Here is a 19196-nt window from a genome sequence, read left to right as displayed (position 1 = left end):
TCTACTCTCTAATCAAACAATCTGGCTCATCAAGTGTAGATCTGGATGAAATCTCCCAACACAATCCCAAAGCTTCCCCTTCAAACCTTTCACTTTCTAATATGTTCAACGCCTCCTTCTTTTCCTCATCTTTTCTACTCATTGAATGCTAAGGAGAAAAAAATTCTAATTAGTCTGTTTTTTATTTTTTAAATTCTAAATCTAAAATTTAAAAAGGAGAATGACAGAAAAAGAACTTGAAAATTGCATAATCTCAAATAAAAATTTCTATAAAAATATATTGTTATTTACAAGTCAAGTATTGTTAAAACCTGCTAAAGTATAAAAAACAAACCTTATTTAAGATTTAGTAATTTTCATATTCTTTTTCTATTATTTTCCCAATTTAAAATTGTGAATAGAGATACATTATTTCTCCATTTTTTCTTTATATTTTTTCTCTTTTTATTTTCTTTCTTCTTAACTTTTTTCCATGCCCAAAGATATCATAAAAGAAAAAAAGTTTATATAAAACTAAATAGATGTTGAATGTTTAAAAGTTTAAATTGACAAAAATACTTTAACATGGCACATAGGTCGATTTCAAACCCTTGAGACTCAGTTGTAAAAGTTAGAAAATTCGTTGTGAATAAGTTATGAATTGTGACCATTCCATAAATTTCAGAAGCTTGATTGCATATGAGAGTTTAGTTATGAAAATATGTAGATTAATTGCGAAGGAGGGTTAGATGTAAATTACTAAAGAGTTAATATAATTTTTTGTTTCTGAAATTTGAACCTTTTTTAATTCTCGTTATCAAATTTCAAATACGTGGTTTTAATTTTTAAAATTTAGTTCGTCTTAAAATATTAATCTATAAAAGTACAACTTTATTAAAATCTAATAAAGTGTCATAAACAATATTAAAGTGATAATATGGACTCACTAGATAACACCTAGCTAAATCTTGTATGAATAACAAGAAGAAGAAAAACAGAATAGGTTCTCAAAACACATTAAATGATTATATAAAAAGGGATGTCAAATTTGAATCCGGTATTAACATGTCTGTGTGTATGTTTAATTATATCAAATAAAATCAGAGTTACAAATTGCCCTCACCAAAATGATGTTGTTCGAATCTAGGCTCTCCTTCAAATCTACGGATGCTATATTTAAAAAATGGCTCTAAACAACAATATTGTTAAATTCTTTTATTAATATTTTCTAATTTTAAACTTTTTCTTATAATATACTCTCACATGTCCTTAGTATAAGAATTAATTTGACATTCAATTTGATTCTAAATATAAGATCCTACTCCTCTTTGTATCTTATTATTTATCTATTTTTTTTGAGATAGTCCTTATAGTAATTGTACCTGTTAAAAATTCTATCAAATATTAGTTTTAGCTATTATACACGATTAGTAAAAGTATTTTAGAAAAGACAACACTTATTTACTACAAATGACTAACTTAACAAACTTTTTTAATTTACTCAAATTAATCAACTAGATCTTATATTTAGTAACAGAAGTAGTTATAAATGCATTGCAAACCCTAAAACATGACGGAATCATGTAGAGAAAAATGATTAAAAAATGAAATAACCAAAAAGCGAAAAAGAAATTGTGGGGTCTTTGACTTACAGTATCATTCTGTTAATTAATCTGCTTAATAAACCAACCTATAGACTAACCTTATGACTAAGCACCTAGGAGGAAAATGATTAAATCAAACCCTATCTAGTGTTCTCAGCCAATGCAACGATCCACAAAACTCACTAGCAACTCAAATTTAGGTTAGAAAATAATTTCTAAGGTTGAGTCAGGTTAAACCGAGTTTAAGTTGCGCCGTTGATCCATAAAACCTAAGATTAGATTAGGAATCGGAATAATTTTTAGAAAACCAACGAATTTTGGGTTTGATAGAAAAAAATACTTACAAAATTTAAATATCTAGAAAAAATAAAAAAATGATTCTCTGAAATAATCAATATATTTGTAAATTATTTGTAATCATATGGTATCCTTTTATTAAAAATTTCACAGATTATGGAATCATTATGTCCAATTAGAGTTATCTTTTTACCTCAAGACAATTAGACTTATCACGGATATGAATACATTTTTTATGTATATAATTTTTTTTTTGCGGACAAGGTATAATTATATACACATATGTTGGCAAAAAATTATATACACATACAATTTTTTATTAAATTTTATTTAATTATTATATTATCGGTTCAACTATTAATTAAATCGCTGATATATATTTTTATTTGACATCCAGTCCCACTTTTTAAAAATTTACTTAGAATGATGCAAAACGCGAAACTCTCTTTTCATATGGTTCCCTTTCTAACATCTGTCCCGGAGCATTTTTTTAATAAAGTTGCTTCATCTAATTATATTAGTGTTAATCCCGGAACTTTACTTTAAGCTTTTTCCCTTCTAATTGTTAGTTTTATTAATTGTGATTTAACCCCTTGATTTTTCTTTATTTTAAATTCACGCCATAACTTACGGTATTGATTTAATTCAATTTCAGAAAAAAAAACTTATGAAATGAGGATTCAGATTGCATTCATAAGCATGAATAGGAATGGAAATAAGTTAGGGCTTTGTTTGCATTTAGGTTTGAGCACTAGTTAAGTAACTTTTAGAGGTATAAGTATGATTGGTCTCTCAATAGGATGTTTGGTTTAGCTTTAGCCAATCTTACTTAATCAATATGGGTTGGGTCTAGTAGAAGGGGCTAGTTCCTCACAATATAGCAGATCAAAGGTTGAATCCCTACTGAGAGAGTTGCTTTACATTTAACGCTTGACAATGTCTCGAATAGAATTGTCTCTAGTAGGAGAATACTTGTGTATATGCTTAGCAAAAAAAAGGGAGAAAAATAACACCAACAAGGATTGGTTTTAGTAAAAAGAGCCGGTCTTTTACAACGTGTCAAACTAGAGTTCAAATCCATACTAAAAGAAGTATTCACACTTAATATTTGATAGTACTTTGAAAACTATAGTTGCTAGAAAACTTGACTTTATATCCATGATTATAAGGATGAACCGACAAGTAGAGACTACTCTCTTATCCTATTTTTGGGAGGAGAAAACTGAAAGGGAAGGGAGAGCAAGGAAAGTTTAAATTAGAGAAGTGGAGTTATGAAATTTTGATAAAGAGAAGATATATGATAAAAGAGTGAGGAAAATTAATTAAAATTTTTTTAATTAATTAAAAAATTTTAACCATATTTTTTTAACTTTTTAAATCGAATTTATTGAAATTTTTTCTCTCCATTTTTCTCATACTATACTGACTTTTAACAAACGCCTTACCATGTTCAACTTGCAAAGAAAATTCAATTTCATTCATCTTTCTCTTTGCGAAATAAATGGGCACAGCTTGTCTTTAGAGAGGCAAAATTTGAACCTTAAATGATTCTAAAATTGAAAAAAATATTCTAAAGATATGAAATATATATAAAATTCCATTTGCCTAAATTAAATCAGAGATACATAACAACAAGATATTGCATAATATCATTGGAATCCCTATTTGACAATTCATATATTTTCAAATAATATATTCTAATTTAAAATATGATAAATTACTAGTAGATTTTAAGGATCATTTGGATAATTCGAAATATCAAGAAAAAAAAATACTTCAAATCTTTCTAATAATGTACTAAATATAAAATTATTCTTTTAAATAATAAAATTACATAAAAAATGACTTAATTTGAACCCCCTTGAATGTGATGTTTTGCAATTCTTCCTTGCCATGTACTTTGCATGGCTAAGGTGCACTTTGCATGTCACTAACTCTTTCTTAGGTTAGTTTGTATCATTTCCCAATTTTATTCCTTCCTTTCCCACCTTCTTATGAAACAACTTTTGGACCAAACAAAATACATTTTAGGGAAGGTTCGCTCTCCTATTTTTTTTTTCCATTCTTTTAAAAATATTTTAAAATACTAAATTCAAAGAAAGTATGATAACGAAAGTGAAATTTAAGCATGTCTTAAAGGACCAAAATTAAATTAAGGACAATCAATTAAAATAAAATTGGAATTAAAGTTACAGCACCTTTTGGCTTTATATTGCTTTATAGGTTGATATCCTTTGTTAACCTACTTTGTTGCGTTGAGATAATGTTTAAAAGCCAAACCAAACATCAATTTGGAAAGAATAGCGAGTCTCAGTTTTTATGATTTTGCTAGATAGATAGACAGTAATATAATAATTAAATTATAATTTAAATAAAAAATATTATATGTGTATGTAATAATATATATAAGAAATAATTTTAAGATAACTTTAATTGTCAACAAAATATCATGACAATATACAATGTTTTTAATAAAATGACACCAGGTATTGGGCCTAGAGTTTTCATATTGTTAAATAATTTTTTTTATCCCTTTTGTTTTATTGAACAAAAACCTATTTGGTTTTTAACCTAATTTCCAGTTTTAAGTCACGGTTCATTCATCAAAATAATTTTTATTTTGTCTAAATCAAACAGCTACTGAGTTTAATCAACAGTTTGACCAATCAGATTATTTGACCTACTTCTTTAATTATTATGTCATGGTATATATATTTTTGGTTACACATTAGGGTATTGTTTTACGTTCAAATATATTTTTGATAACATTTTTATGTTCAGATATTAGGGGATTCATAGATGACAGTTGGAAGAACGAGTCAAGAATCACTAATATTTTTTTTGGAACAATCATTTTTTGTATGAATCTTTAGGATTATTTTATAAATTATGAAGAAAAAGAAAAATAAAATTAAAAATAATTTTTCTGTTTTGTTTGGGTTCCGCCGTTGCTCTGTTTGCTGCACGCCACCCCTCTATCTTTCTCTCTCTTCGCTTTCTCTCTCTAGAATCTCAGGGGTCGGATTGGCCTTTGACAATACTCTCGTCGTTGATTCCAGGTTTGTTTGCTCCAATGGATCCTCCGACGCTGTCTTCGAATTTCATTCCTCTTATTATTTGTTTATTGATTTTCTTAATATTTATCGGCGTTCATTTGGGTCGGTCGTTCGTTCGATTTTAATCAATGTTTCTGGGGTTTTTGGCCCGAGATCTTGGATATTTGGAGCATAGATTGCCTCGGAGTTCATTTGGTTCCGCTTATCATGCAATTGGGCTCTCAGTGCTGATTTTAGAATCTCGTTATTTTTAGTTTAATTCGGGGGTGTTTAATTTATTTGATTGATTTTGAGCTTAAATTCTCATTGAGTTACATCTCTATTTTAGGGTTTTATTGATATTTATTTCCTTGACGGGGTTGGCTTTTGGGTTTTTCGTGGTGTGAGGTTGGGAAAGTTTGGTTCTTAATAATATTGGGGATGACATGGGGAATGAAGCTTTTACTTTTCTGTTGACTTCTATATGTTCTTTGTTGAATTTGATGAATGAGAAAGCTATCATCGCTCAAGGCTAATAGTGTGTCAGTGCTCTTTATTTTTCTTTTTTCAATTGGTAAAATGTCAGTATTGATATTTAATTTTTTTCCCCTTCCCTATTATCTCCGTTGACAAGTGTGGTTGCATTATAAAGTGAATGATATGTAGAATCGACAACCTAATGTAAGTGTTGATATTCGCCTTTTATAATTGTTATGAGGATTTTATGATGCAGCTGTTAAACATAATCCGAATGTTTGAATTATTGTATGATGTTAGTGCAATGTAAAGCTTAGGGGCTGATTAGGGCTCTCTTTTTGTTTCTTTGTTTTCCCCCCGTTCAGTAGGAGTTGGAAGAGGATTGCTAGTGAAATTATTCTTGAGTGGCGAATGGCTGGAATTGTGAATGAGGAGTCTGGAGTGGGGAAGTCTGTGGAGGGAATTTCAGCTGGGCAACGTTGTCAATCTGGTGAAGCATTGGCAGAATGGCGTTCCTCTGAGCAGGTGGAAAACGGAATCCCATCTACTTCACCCCCTTACTGGGATACTGATGACGATGACGATGGTGGTGGTATGTGGGGGTGTGTGTGTACACATTCTTTAATGTTGTCTTTTGAATATATTCTTATGGATTGTTATATTTCATCTCTGTGATATTTTGATTCTTATGTGTGAAAGTGAGCTAGAAAAATGGTAGTTATGATGCAAAGAATACTTGCATTATTCGTTGAGTGGTGAGAAACATGCCATCTGCCAATTCTGAAGTCTTTTTTCTCTTTGGTAGTGGCAACAATAAGAAAAACGATTTACTTGCATCTTGACGTAGCGATATCATTAACAAATATGTGCACCTCTTCATGAGTTTTGGGGTGAAATTATCAAGTCATCAAATTTCGTTGGATATTAGTTTATATTAACTACATTGAAATTTGAGTGATAATATTTCAATTATCATGGGGTGAAAAACAAGTAATAGCATTGGTTGTGCTTATGGCCAACCTTGTTACAAAGAAATTGAAGCTTTTGTGTAATTCCAGGCTTAAACTGCCACCAAATCACCAATTTTGAGTGTGGGAACAATTCAGTGAGGCACCTGTCTCTTCTGTCTTGGCAATTGGGTAATGTCAACAATGTGTTTAGTCAAATAAGGCAAGTGCCTCACTGAAGTATTGCAATTTCAACTTCAGCTCCATCATTTTGGATGAAGTGAATAGAGTGCTCGTGTCTTTTTATAGAGTCATCACGAATATGAAGCTTTTTTTCCTCATTATGCAAGTGAAAGTAGTGATATATGTTAGTAAATATGCAGGTCATCTGTTTTCAGAAATAACATTGGCAATGACTTATACTAATACACCATTAGGGATTCTTGTTAACAATTTAAGGTCCAATTTTTCTTTCATAAAATGAATTGTTTGAGATATTTGGTCTTTTCAGGTCCAAAACCTTCTGAGTTATATGGAAAATATACGTGGAAGATAGAAAAGTTTTCTCAGATTACCAAACGGGAACTCCGGAGTAATGCATTTGAGGTTGGCGGCTACAAATGGTATAAGGCCTTAAATTCACCTATTGGCCTGACATGCCCTTTTGTGCGCTTATGTGTTGCGTGTCTTGCCAACCATGATTTTTGTGTTGTCATTTTTAATCTTGTCCGTACTTTCAATACGTCCAATCTATATATATGCATATATATGCATGAGCTTCTTGCCACGCACAGGTAAATGTTTTTCCTCATTAGATAAAGCTTGAATATAGGGATTGCGGAATTGTGAGTTGCTGATTTTATATGTATAGTTTCGGACGAAAACATTTTGCTGTCTTTTTCTTGTAATGAATTGAAAGTTTGAATAGGTTTTTCTGATACTGTGAAACTTTCAGACATGTACTTGGGCATCTATGGCTATCATATGCTAATTTTTTTGTACAAAGAAAATTTCCTTCTCTCTTGCCTCATTAAAATCATTTGCCCAATGTCAGGAGTATCTGGCGATGGTCATTCATTCCATAGCCTTGATATTGGGGTCAGTTCATATGGTCCAACAGATGCATATTGTTGTGAAAAACAAATTGTTATTTGAATTTTGCTGCAGTTTTATGTGTTTCAAAACTATGACCTAATCCAGCTGTGGTGTCTTTCAGGTACATTTTAATTTATCCACAAGGTTGTGATGTTTGCAATCATCTCTCTTTGTTTCTATGTGTAGCTAATCATGACAAACTTCTTCCAGGTTTGTCTCTTTAATTGTTTTAGGTTTCTTTAATGATATTTCATTTTACAAGTCTGTCTTTTAATCCTTGTCTGTTATTTTTTGGTTATACAGGATGGAGTCATTTTGCACAATTTACAATTGCTGTGGTCAATAAAGATCCAAAGAAATCAAAATATTCTGGTCTGTTGTTTGTTCAATGATTGGATTAGCTATTAAAGTTTTTGATGTTGTTTAAGCACTGTTGAGTAACTTCGCCTGGATTTTTCAGATACATTGCATCGTTTTTGGAAGAAGGAGCATGACTGGGGTTGGAAAAAATTTATGGAGTTATCAAAAGTTTATGATGGCTTTGTTGATGCTTCTGACAATTTGATAATAAAAGCACAAGTTCAAGTCATCAGGTATTCTATGCTTAATTTATTACAAGTTTCTTACATATTTATGCAAATAGAATGTCTTCTTGTTAGTATATATGATATTGACATGAGTTTCTCTTCGTAGGACACGTGACTTGTATTATTGTTGACTCATTGGATATGACTCTGGGATATGGCCTAGGCCCACTATTCTAGCATGTATCCCATGTCCTAACAGGCTAACACTACTTTGTGCACGTTTACTGTGCTTGTAATCCACTTAGCTTCAGTTGTGTTTTTGTTACTTGTCAATAACGAGAGAACATGAATGCATTTGCCCCGATGTTTTGGGAGAGGATCATCTTTATGCCCTCTGTGTTTCTGCAAGTGGTATATTTTGGGGAGTTTCCCTAGTGGATTTTAAAAGGACTTGGAAATCTGTTCTAAAATAGAGCCTAGCCTGGTTTCTTTTGTATTAGGTTTTTTAATGACGTAAATTCTTATTCTCTTTGTTGTAGCTTCGTTCATTGTTCTTTTTTCTTATCAATAATAAGTTCTTTTTCATCAATGAAAAAGTTTGCAATGAATACGACTTATAAACTCATCAAGAAAATCTTTTTTATTTAGTACCTTGAAAGTAATAATTAATAATTGAATATGATGTTTTATGGATTCAATCATAACTTTATTTCTGTAATATAATGTTAGCTTCTACTGCTCGTTAATTGACAACTCCCTTTTTTCATATTTAAAGGTTTGTTTTTCTTTTCATACTGATTTAATTGGTATCACACCTTGTCTGAATCGTTTAAGGGCTTTCTGGTTGCATTTTATCCTTATAAACGTACTTTATAGTCAGCTCTTTCTAATTTACTTTGAAGGTTTGAGTTAGTGTCTGATCATATTTGGCTTCTTTTGGGAAATTGTAGGGAGAAAACGGACAGGCCTTTTCGTTGTCTTGATTGTCAGTATAGGAGAGAACTTGTTAGAGTATATCTCACAAATGTAGAGCAAATTTGCCGGCGTTTTGTCGAAGAGAGACGGAGCAAGCTTGGGAAGTTGATAGAGGATAAAGCTAGGTGGACGAGGTTGTATTCTTGCCATAAAAAAGTGAAATTTAGTTATGCAGAATCTGAACACATAGTCCTTTCTCCTATTTGCAATTCTTATCATGACTTGTACCACCTTATATAATTTAGGATCATTAAATGAGGTTGTATTCTTGCCTTTTAAAAAGTGAAATTTATTTATGCAGAATCTGATAATATGGTCCTCCTTCCTCCTATTTGCAATTCCTATCATGACTTGTTCAGCCTTATAATTTAGGATCGGTGCCTTATTTTTCTTATGCTCCTAGACTGATTTATAATTTAGGATCGTTACCTTATTTTTCTTATGCTCCTAGGCTGATAGAAAGTTCATTTAGATAGTAAGAATTGATGAAAAGCTAATTTTGAAATAAACTAATCCTATTTAGCGATGGACGCATAATTTTGAAATAAACTGGAAGATGGATGCATAATTTGGTTACACCCTGGTATGTTTTGACCAATGTTTTATGTATATAGCCATCTTCATTGATTTATGCTTTTTTTTTTCCCCCCATGTCCGGGCTCCTTTCTTGTATTTTATTGCATATATAAAAAAATTAATACTGCTTAGTCCTTACACCTAGGAATTGACGAATGGGGGTCATATGCATGTCAGGAATTAAGAAAACATAACTGGAAGATGAATGGATAATGTAGTGACTAGTGACACACTTTGGTCTGCATGACTACTGTTTTATGTATTCAGCCTTCTTCATATATGTCTTTTAACTTGTACTTTACTACATATAGATAAATTAATGCTTGCCTTATTATATATTGGAATGCAAACTGTGTCCTGTTTTTGCAAAATGAGTTTACAATTGGTTGCAAGTTATTTTAGATCTTTAATTGGTGTCTGATTTTACTGATTGGTCAAAATTTTTTCAATAATTGCAGCTTCTGTGCTTTCTGGCTGGGAATTGACCAAAATACTAGGCGCCGCATGTCCAGGGAGAAGACTGATGTAATTCTAAAAGTAGTTGTAAAGCACTTCTTTGTAGAGAAAGAGGTCACTTCTACTTTGGTGATGGATTCATTGTATAGCGGATTAAAGGCTCTGGAAGGCCAGACTAAGTGCAAAAGAGGCAGAGTAAAGGCTTTGGATGCTGAAGAAATGACAGCACCAATTGTTCGTGTAGAGAAGGACGTGTTTGTGCTGGTGGATGATGTTTTACTGTTGCTTGAGAGGGCTGCTGTAGAGCCACTGCCTCCGAAGGATGAGAAGGGTCCTCAAAATCGTACAAAGGTGAGATAAAAAAATCATGGTGGTAAAGGGAAACTAAAGTTTCCTTTATGTTGCTGGTTAAGTAGGGGATGCTCTTTGAACTTTGGTGGTATTCGTGATAGATGCTAGAAAAAGAAGTGGGTAGAAGAGATTGGAAAGCAGCTAAATCTTCTATTATAAACCATGGGAAAGAGAGAAATCTTAATATATTGTTCTGATGTTGTCTTTTGCGGCCAGAGAAGTTGTTTCAATTGTGAACCCTTTACTGATCGACAAGTCCTCACATTTTTAATGAATTTAATTTGTTCTTAAAAAATTTAAGCATGTCTGTCTTAAAGAAAAGAAAAAGAACAATAAAACTACTTCTGCTATTGATTTTTCAAGTTTTCATTCCACTGTTGCTTGTCAGCTGGTTCTCTAATCTGTTGATGCAGATAGTGTATATTTCAGATTTTGCAAAGTTTGCTGGATGGGTTGTTCTCTCTTCTTTTACTTGTTTATTCAAGGCTATGACTTCATCTCTAAATGGTCAAGTGTGTGATTAGGATTGATGAAGATTCCAGATTTTCCTGAAAAAACGCTTTTGTGATAATTGATTTTGACAGTATAGTTTCATGTTTGGGTTATTATTCTCAAGTGTTGTGATTAAGACTTTCCGAGAAAAATCATTTTTGGCCTAGTGAATTGTTCTGAGGCTTTTGGGTGGACATCCAAATTGAATTAATTAGCTTATTTAAAATTTTTGCATATGTTCGATGATGGGGATATTTAGTAGGTCACTGGCAAAAAGTTGAATTTGTCCTTAGGATTTGAGATGAGAATGTTTGGCCTTTTCCACTTCTGTTAATTGTCAATTAAAAAAATATAGTCAATATTTAACATCTATTGCACATATCCAATGGTAAGTTAAATTAGGGAGATCATATGTGCAATGAGGTGTATGAATCAGGATTTAGCTTTATGTGTTGAGCTCTTTTCGTAGTTGGGAAACTTACTCTCCCTTTGTTCTAGGATGGGAACTCTGGGGAGGACTTCAATAAAGACTCCATAGAGCGTGATGAAAGGCGTCTCACTGAACTTGGTCGCAGGACTGTGGAAATATTTGTCCTTGCCCACATATTCAGGTTGTCAAAAAAGCATTAGTTAAATATATTTGCATATCTGATTGTTACTTCTATATGTTCTTCATTCTTAATTCTTACTCCATTGGGAAGTTATTTTGGTTTCCATATTGCTTGGAGCTAGACTCTGGATGTTGTGAAAAATTATCGCATATATTTAGTTGTCCAAATATATTAGGTGTTTGTTTCGATCAGGTCAGAAACTTGTAATTTCCATCACTTCACTCAGGATGCTAATTTTACTTCTGTCGTTACCTTATAGTACATTTCTGTTAGGGGAGTTATAGAAGTATTCTGTTACACAGTTAGAGGCTTAGTTTGTTGTGCTAACCATTATGTTTAGCCTGTTATACTATCCCATCATGTAGTATATAAAACTCTTAGTGAATGGAATAACACAGTTTCCTTTATTCTTACATGGTATTAGAGCAAGAGTTACATCACCGTGGATAATTTATCTGAAACTACTTGCATGAAATCCTCTGTGCACCCAAAATTCATTCCTCAGGGATTTTTGAATCTGGTCTTTGAAACTCAATGAGGAGAATTTCTTAATTTGGATACACAAGAGCTTCCAACCGTTGAAGGTTACAAGCTACTATGATTCAATCTGGGTAAATATGGACTGTAGCCCAAGTTCACCACAGAAGAAAAAGCCATTGGAAACTTAACTGAAGAATTCCGGGACAGGGAGCGACATGATCGGTTGCTTCTGTCATGGCTACCTGCTTCAATGTCCAAAGGGATGCAAGCTAGAATGGTGGGATACAAATACACCCACCAGGTATGGATTGACTTGGAAGGGTTCTTCACATCATAAACCAATGGGTTGATTTTGTTAGTGAAGACGAAGTTTTATCAACTTGGCTTTATTCGTGCATCAGAAGTTGATATGGGATTTAGATGGGAGAGATTTTTTTTTTTTTTTTTTGGGGGGGGTGGTGGGGATGAAAGACAGACGAGAGAAAGAGAGAACAAGAGAATCAAAACTCATCTCGCTCCATACAATCCATACACACCTATTACAATGACCCTTTTATTCCCTTTTATAGACACTAATCAACTAATTATACTAACTACCCAACTAACTTCCTGTTATTATTACAATTATATATTAGAGGATTACTAAGTTGAGGGTGCTTTCAAGGTTGTTAATATTGAGGTCTTATCTAGGGCCGGTCACCAGGGCTTCAATGACTATACAATATTATCTTTAGGGGATAAATTATTTGAAAATTTACATGTAGTTGTATGATGTACAGACACTTGTTAGAAAGTTCTTTCCCCTCTATTGTCTTCTAAGCTTAATTTTTTTTTTCTCACTGAATTGTTATAAGACCAGTGATACATATGATAGAGAGCTTTGGGTGTTGAAGGAACATGAGCAAAAACTAGAAGTAAGGGAATGTTAAGACGGACATGTGGTTATACTAGAAAAGACGAGATCCATAGTTATTGTATATGAGGGAAAGTAGGGGTAGCACCTATCATGGAGTAAATAGTACAAAATTGATTACATTGGTTTAGACATTTTCAAAGAAGGCCACTAGAGGCCTTAGTGAGGAGACTTGAACAAAAAGGCTTTTTGCCCTAAAAAATGTAGAGTCATTAAGAAGGATGCTTAAGAAAGTTATCAAACATGATTTCTTGGTAAATGATATATTAGGCAGGATTGGTTGTGTTGATAAAGTCCTATGGTGTCATGCAATCCATGTAACTAGTCTCGCTTAGCGGGATGAGGCTTCTTGTTGTCATCATCGTCATCGTCATTTAATATGAATCATTACATAGGTAGCTTAAATTCTAATAAACACCAAACAGAGTTTTGCTTTTTAAAAGAAAAATTTGAAGATATATAGAGGAAGAAACATAATCAATTGGATAATCGATATCTTCCCACTAGATTTAAATACTGAAAATGCTTCAGCAGAACTTACCTCAGTTTGGTAAATGCATTGTTTCATTTATTTTTTAACAAGACAGCTTCTTTTTCTAACCTGGCATTAAGGTAGCAATTTCAGATTGGCATGGAAATTGTCCCCGCATTCTGAAGATCTATTTTGGCTCTGTAGTATATGATGATAATTATTTGATTCAAGCAAACTTATGACCTTGATATTTTATTCTGCAGTGGTTGATTTATTTTGTTCCTAGCTTAGTACAGATGATTATTTGGCATGACTTGGATATTAGGGCTGTATGCTCTTAGGCCAGTTTTAACAAAAATATGCTGATCCTGCGCTTATTTCTAATCAAGGGTAGTTATACTTCATGGTCGTTTTTGACCATCCAAAGGCCTACTGGCCAAACTGGTGAACACACTAATGCTGGATCTTCTACCCTTTACAGTCTGTTTGGTTGGAGGGATTTGGATGGGAGGCGAGGGGAGAGGAGAGAAAAATAAATTTTCCCTCCCCCCTCTTCCTATCCCTCCCCTCCAAAAGTGGGATGCAAATGAATCGTTTACGCCCCTCCCCTCCCCTCCCCTCCCCTCCCCTCAATTTAACCAAATACTATGTTAAGAAAGTTTGACAAGTCTTATGTTGTTTTATATGATACACGCTTATCAATTTAATGATAATGAAGCTTTATAGCATAATGCACTTGTAAATTGAACAATAGGATGTAATGCAGAATGCGTATGTTTATTTGGAGGTTTTCTTTTCCATAGGATGTGGTGGCTCTCTGGAGTCTACTTGGTTTGGGTGAGTTAACAAACTCTCAAACCAATTGGGGCACTGGCATATTTTTTAAACGAATTCGCTATCTATGATATGGAAAGAAATCGAACAGGTCTTTTTAGTTGGTTCATTTCTCATTTAGGTGTTTTGATGTGCGGTTCTCTTTTGAAACTGTACCTATTTTTGCTTTTTGAGGATTTTGTACCTCTAAATCTCTGAGGTCTCATAAAATTTCGTCATTAAAAAAAAATTCCTATAAAACCCAATTCAGGCAACACTTTTTTCCCCCTAAATCTGGTTTTTTTTTTTTTTTTTAAATATTTTCACTTGAATGTAGTGACTAATTGTTGGATGTGTTTGATGAATTCTAATTAATTACCTCATGCATGCAGCAATAAAATTGAAGTTGCGTACCAGGAAGCTGTTGCATTAAAGAGACAAGAAGAGCTCATCCGTGAAGAAGAGGCGGCTTGGCTGGCTGAAAGTGAACAGAAAGCAAAGCGGGGAGCAAATGAGAAAGAAAAGAAGTCAAAGAAAAAGCAGGTTTGAAACCACACCGAAACTGCATTCTAAGGGCACAACAGATCTCTTAAGATTAATTGATAGATGCTACTGGGTTCTTTGACAGCTGGGGCCCTCTGAAGTGAAAATCTCCTTAAAGTGTTATTAGAAAACTGCATTCACCTTATAATTGTATGTTATATCGGACACCATATAAGGTAGTCAAAGTAAGAGGTGGAGATTACCCTGCACAGGATCCTGGTTTTTGTTGGTTGTATAGGACATGTTTAATAGGTCATTTTTTGAATTGAGGGGTGAAGATTACATTATTTGTAATCACACTAGAGAAGATTACTGAGCTAAAACACATCATATACGGGAAATTGTATGTTATATGGAACAGCATATAGGGTATTTTTCATTTGAAAATTGCAGCAAACATATAGGGTATTTTTCGTTTGGAAATTGCAGCAAACATATCAGGATGGAAGGTTTTTTCTTCTCCCTTTTCTTTATGCGTGCCCTCTGTTTGATGTGATGAAGTAGTTTTCCTGGGGATGGTGAGGCATTCTCCTTGTACCTTCAATTGCTGACAGATTGTTCTTCTTAATAGGCCAAACAGAAAAGGAACAGTCGGAAAGGTAAGGATAAAGGGAGGGAGGAGAGGCCAGTTGTGATTGTACATGACAAGCATCAAGAGGACAACCCTGCTGATGAGAGAAAAGATTCTAACATGGAGGAGCTGCAAACTGTAGTTGAAAAGCCTGATGCATTGGAAGATGTCTCTGATGTGTCCGACTCTGTTGATGGAGTTGTTGAAGTTCCTCAGCCTGATTCAGAAGACAGAGAGGCTAGTCCTGTTAATTGGGACACTGATGCATCAGAAGTTCATCCTACTGGGACTAGGAGCAATGGTATAGGTAGTCTTTCATCTACACAAAATGATAATGAAATGGCTGAAAAAAGGAGCAGTTCATTGGTGGATGATAGCTCTTCAACATGTTCCACTGATTCTCTGTCATCCATGACCGTGAATGGCCACTTTAAGGGGAACTCCTACCCAAATAACATAGTCCAAAAGTCACCTACTAGGTAGGCAAATAGCCTGGTGTTTCTTTACTGGTGATGAACATAAATGATGTGTGCTTATTGACGTGATCATTCATTCATTCATTCATTTTAAATTTGCTTGTAGAGGTAAGAACCCACGTAAAGCATCAAATGATGGGTCTAGTTGGACCAGTGAGATGGATAATCAGCCATCTAGGTCTGCCACTGATGTTGGGGATGCTGTTGGTGAGGCTGGACCAGGCAGGGTAGGGGAGTCATCAACTGAGAGTACTGTTATCACTTTGCAGGATCGGTTGAAGTGGCTTGAGCAACCTGTTGTCAAAAAGGTGCGTTGCTACCTCCCCTTTCTCTTTTGCATTTTATGGAATTATTACAAGATGTTCTTATTCTTATAGGCAATTTTTTCTCTGATTTTCTGATAGTTGGATTTGTTCCCTTTTCATTCAAGCTGTCTTAACTGCACTTTTTAGTGGTACTCATTTTATCGTCTACATGTCAACATCAGGAAAGCAAAAATATATAACAATATGTACATGGAGATAATTTGACACTTGATGTTGCCTTGTTTATTTTCCCTAGAAAAATTAGATGAAACTGATTCGAGATTGCAGTGTTAGCTCAGCCAATTGATGATGTTCAACTTATCCATCTTTGTCTGACTATTGATATGTGTGAGAATGAAAAATAACCAACGAAGGGCGTGCTATTCATTCATCTTAGTTTCATCTTCTGCTGTACAATGGAAGGCGACATCATTTTCCAAGCCTTTCATTCTTCTATCTTTTCTATCTCATACATCTAATGCCATGCAATGAAAAATTGAAGTGGCTCCCATCTCACGCTTTTTATTTTAATTTTTTGTCAGGCTGTCCATTTTGGCCTTGTACTAAATCAAGCAAAATTTGCGTAAACATTTTCTGTAAAATCCTAGACATAAGCAAAGGGACTGGGATTCCTTTTTCCTGGGAAGGGAGAAATACAAGACAACAAATGGTAGTAAAAATTAGTGTTTAATTTGATGTATACTTTTTTTTTTTTTTGGAATCATAGGGGCACGCACTAATGACTTGAGGTTACAAGTGAGATAGATCCCGCGACCTTTTATTATAGGGAAGTGTCAATGCCACAAGGCTACAAAGCCTTTGGTGATTTGATGCATACTTTGAAGATGCTTTTGCTTTGATTCCTTTTTTTTTTTTCTTTTTTGGGACTAATATTTGCTGTCTTTTACTGATGAGGTTCTATGTAAACATCTATTACATCAATGTCTCCCCTGTCCCTTTTTTAGTACCATTCCAATTCCTTTTGCTTTTCTAATTTATAGGAGGAGCAAGTTCTCCAGCTACAGAAGAAACTGAGCATAAAAGACGAGACTGACAAGGCAAGACCTGTTGACACTGAAAGCCTCCCGAAAGAGAGGACCTCAGCGGTGCCGTCCTCACCTAGAAGTCCTCCAACATGCCTGCCTTCCTCTTCAAGTGCTAATGTAGATCCTGTGCATGTCAGGAAAACATCTTCAACCGGCTCCCAGCAGATTGATGTATCTTCACCCTCATGTTCTCCGCCACCCGTAACAACTGTTTCCAAAAGTGATACCCAGAGGACTGCAGGTGCGAGAACAACGGAAAGATCTGTGGCACAATTGCCTGCGGTGTCAAGACCTTCTAGCACTCCTTTTGTTCCTGGTCACAGGTCCATTGCTCCTGTTGGCTCTATGGTTCAAACAGCTCCATCACTTGCACGGTCGGTGAGTGCATCAGGACGGTTGGGTCCTGATCCCTCACCAGCAACTCATAGCTATGCTCCTCAGTCTTACAGAAATGCCATGATGGGTAACTCTGCAACCTCCACTGCAACTAGTTTCGCTCATTCCAACTCCTCGAGTTCAGGAGTAAACCATTTACCTAGCTATTCACAACCATCTTCCATGGTATCATCACCTATGTATTTATCACAAACCTCTGAGAGAATGGATTCTAATTCTAGCTCGTCTGGTCATCCTTTTGGCATGATTGCACGAGATTTACAAAACGGATCCCAGTGGATTGAGAGTTCTCAAAGAGACGTCAATAGGAGCATGCACTATGATGCACCTTCTGCATATAATGACGTCCAAAACCTTGACATGTTCAAGCCTGTGCAGAGCAGATATATGGGCAGCATGCCAACTGAGTTCCCAGCGTGCCCGTCTGGGCGTCAGACTCAAAGTTTATTGGCAGATGAGTTCCCACACCTTGATATCATCAATGACCTTCTCGATGATGAACATTGTGGTGGGAAGGCAACCTCAGTCTTCCAGTCTCTCAATAATGGACCCCACTCACTAAATCGACAATTCACTTCTCCTGGAGATGTGGGCACAAGTGACAATTTGAGACCCTCTACCGGTTCTTGCAGGTTCGAGCGATCACGAAGTTACCATGACTATGGATTTCATCGAGGATATAGCTCGTCAAGTATGCACTTTGACTCAATCAGGGATTATGTTCCTCAGAGTAGTACCCTACCATACGTAAACGGCCATGTGGACGGATCGATCCCAAATCAATGGCAGGTGGCTAATTCTGATTTATCATCATACGTAGGCTTGAGACAAACGGAGAATGATGGTTATCCATACTATCCAGATTATTCAAGTATGGCTTGTGGTGTCAATGGTTATGCTGTATTCCGGCCATCAACTGGTCCTTAAATGGACAAGAAGAATGCAGGTTGCCCATGAATGAGGTCACCCTCGAAAATGTAATCTCTTTGATGATTAGAAGACGACATTGTGTAAAGAGTGGTTCCCAGCTATTTGCTTCCAGCGTTTTCATATGCTTCAGTCTCTGGGATTATTGTCTAGCGTTTTTATTATTTATTATTATAATTTCTTTCCCTAAACACTGGTAGCGCAAATTTGAGTCACACTTCGCGTCGCTGGACCCCATCTATTGATTTCTTTGTGAAATTTAAGCACTTGTCATGTTTTTCACTTCTCACCCTATGATTGCTACTAGCGCTCAGTGAACCAAAAGATATATATATATATATATATATATATCATTATTATAATTAAAGACATCTAAATAGCATGAAATGAAAACCTGACCGAAAGGGTCGGATGAGTGAACCAGTTTCCTTGAGTTAAGAGCTTTGTACCGGTTGACTAAGTTTAAAAGAATCATGATTGAGTTTTAAAATTGAAAAAAAAATAACAATCCCTCATTTTTATATTTTATTAACTTTTGTTATTAGATGATATGATTTATGTATGAATATTATATTTATTTGGAATTAATGTATTTTTTATTTAAATATTGCTCTTTTCATATGTATGTATATTAATATTTTATATATTTTAATTAAATCATATTATTCTAATCGATTTGACTCGAGGTTAACTCCAGTTTGAACTAAATGATCATTAAAGACCAATTCATTGATCGGTAATGATTGCAATATCATTGATGTAGCGACATACAGAATTCTTTTTTTTTTTTTATAGCAAACAAGGAACAACCAATAAACTAAGTCCTACTTAA

General features: G+C 34.3%; 1 protein-coding gene across 3 annotated transcripts; it reads left to right on the top strand.

The window, feature by feature from the left end:
* The first annotated feature begins 4840 nt into the window (after positions 1-4840).
* On the top strand, positions 4841-18653 carry LOC114720806 (TNF receptor-associated factor homolog 1a). Of its 3 annotated transcripts, XM_028906516.1 has the most exons (13): positions 4841-4939; positions 5758-5984; positions 6851-6962; positions 7556-7644; positions 7738-7806; positions 7895-8027; positions 8912-9070; positions 9971-10319; positions 11310-11422; positions 14493-14643; positions 15215-15693; positions 15797-15998; positions 16997-18653. In XM_028906516.1, the coding sequence occupies exons 2-13, from the start codon at positions 5804-5806 to the stop codon at positions 18362-18364; spliced, it is 3405 nt and encodes a 1134-aa protein (XP_028762349.1). In that variant the 5' UTR covers positions 4841-4939; positions 5758-5803; the 3' UTR covers positions 18365-18653. The 3 variants fall into 3 exon arrangements, with proteins under 3 accessions (XP_028762349.1, XP_028762350.1, XP_028762351.1); XM_028906517.1 differs by lacking the exon at positions 8912-9070; XM_028906518.1 differs by lacking the exons at positions 4841-4939; positions 5758-5984; positions 6851-6962 and adding an exon at positions 7374-7437.
* Positions 18654-19196: the final 543 nt, after the last annotated feature.

This window comes from Neltuma alba, unplaced genomic scaffold (assembly GCF_004799145.2).
Source record: "Neltuma alba isolate B1F8T4 unplaced genomic scaffold, ASM479914v2 tig00012000_pilon, whole genome shotgun sequence".
Lineage (NCBI taxonomy): Eukaryota > Viridiplantae > Streptophyta > Magnoliopsida > Fabales > Fabaceae > Neltuma > Neltuma alba.
The sequence above is the reverse complement of the archived record's forward strand: the minus strand, read 5'-3'. Positions and strand labels throughout refer to the sequence as shown.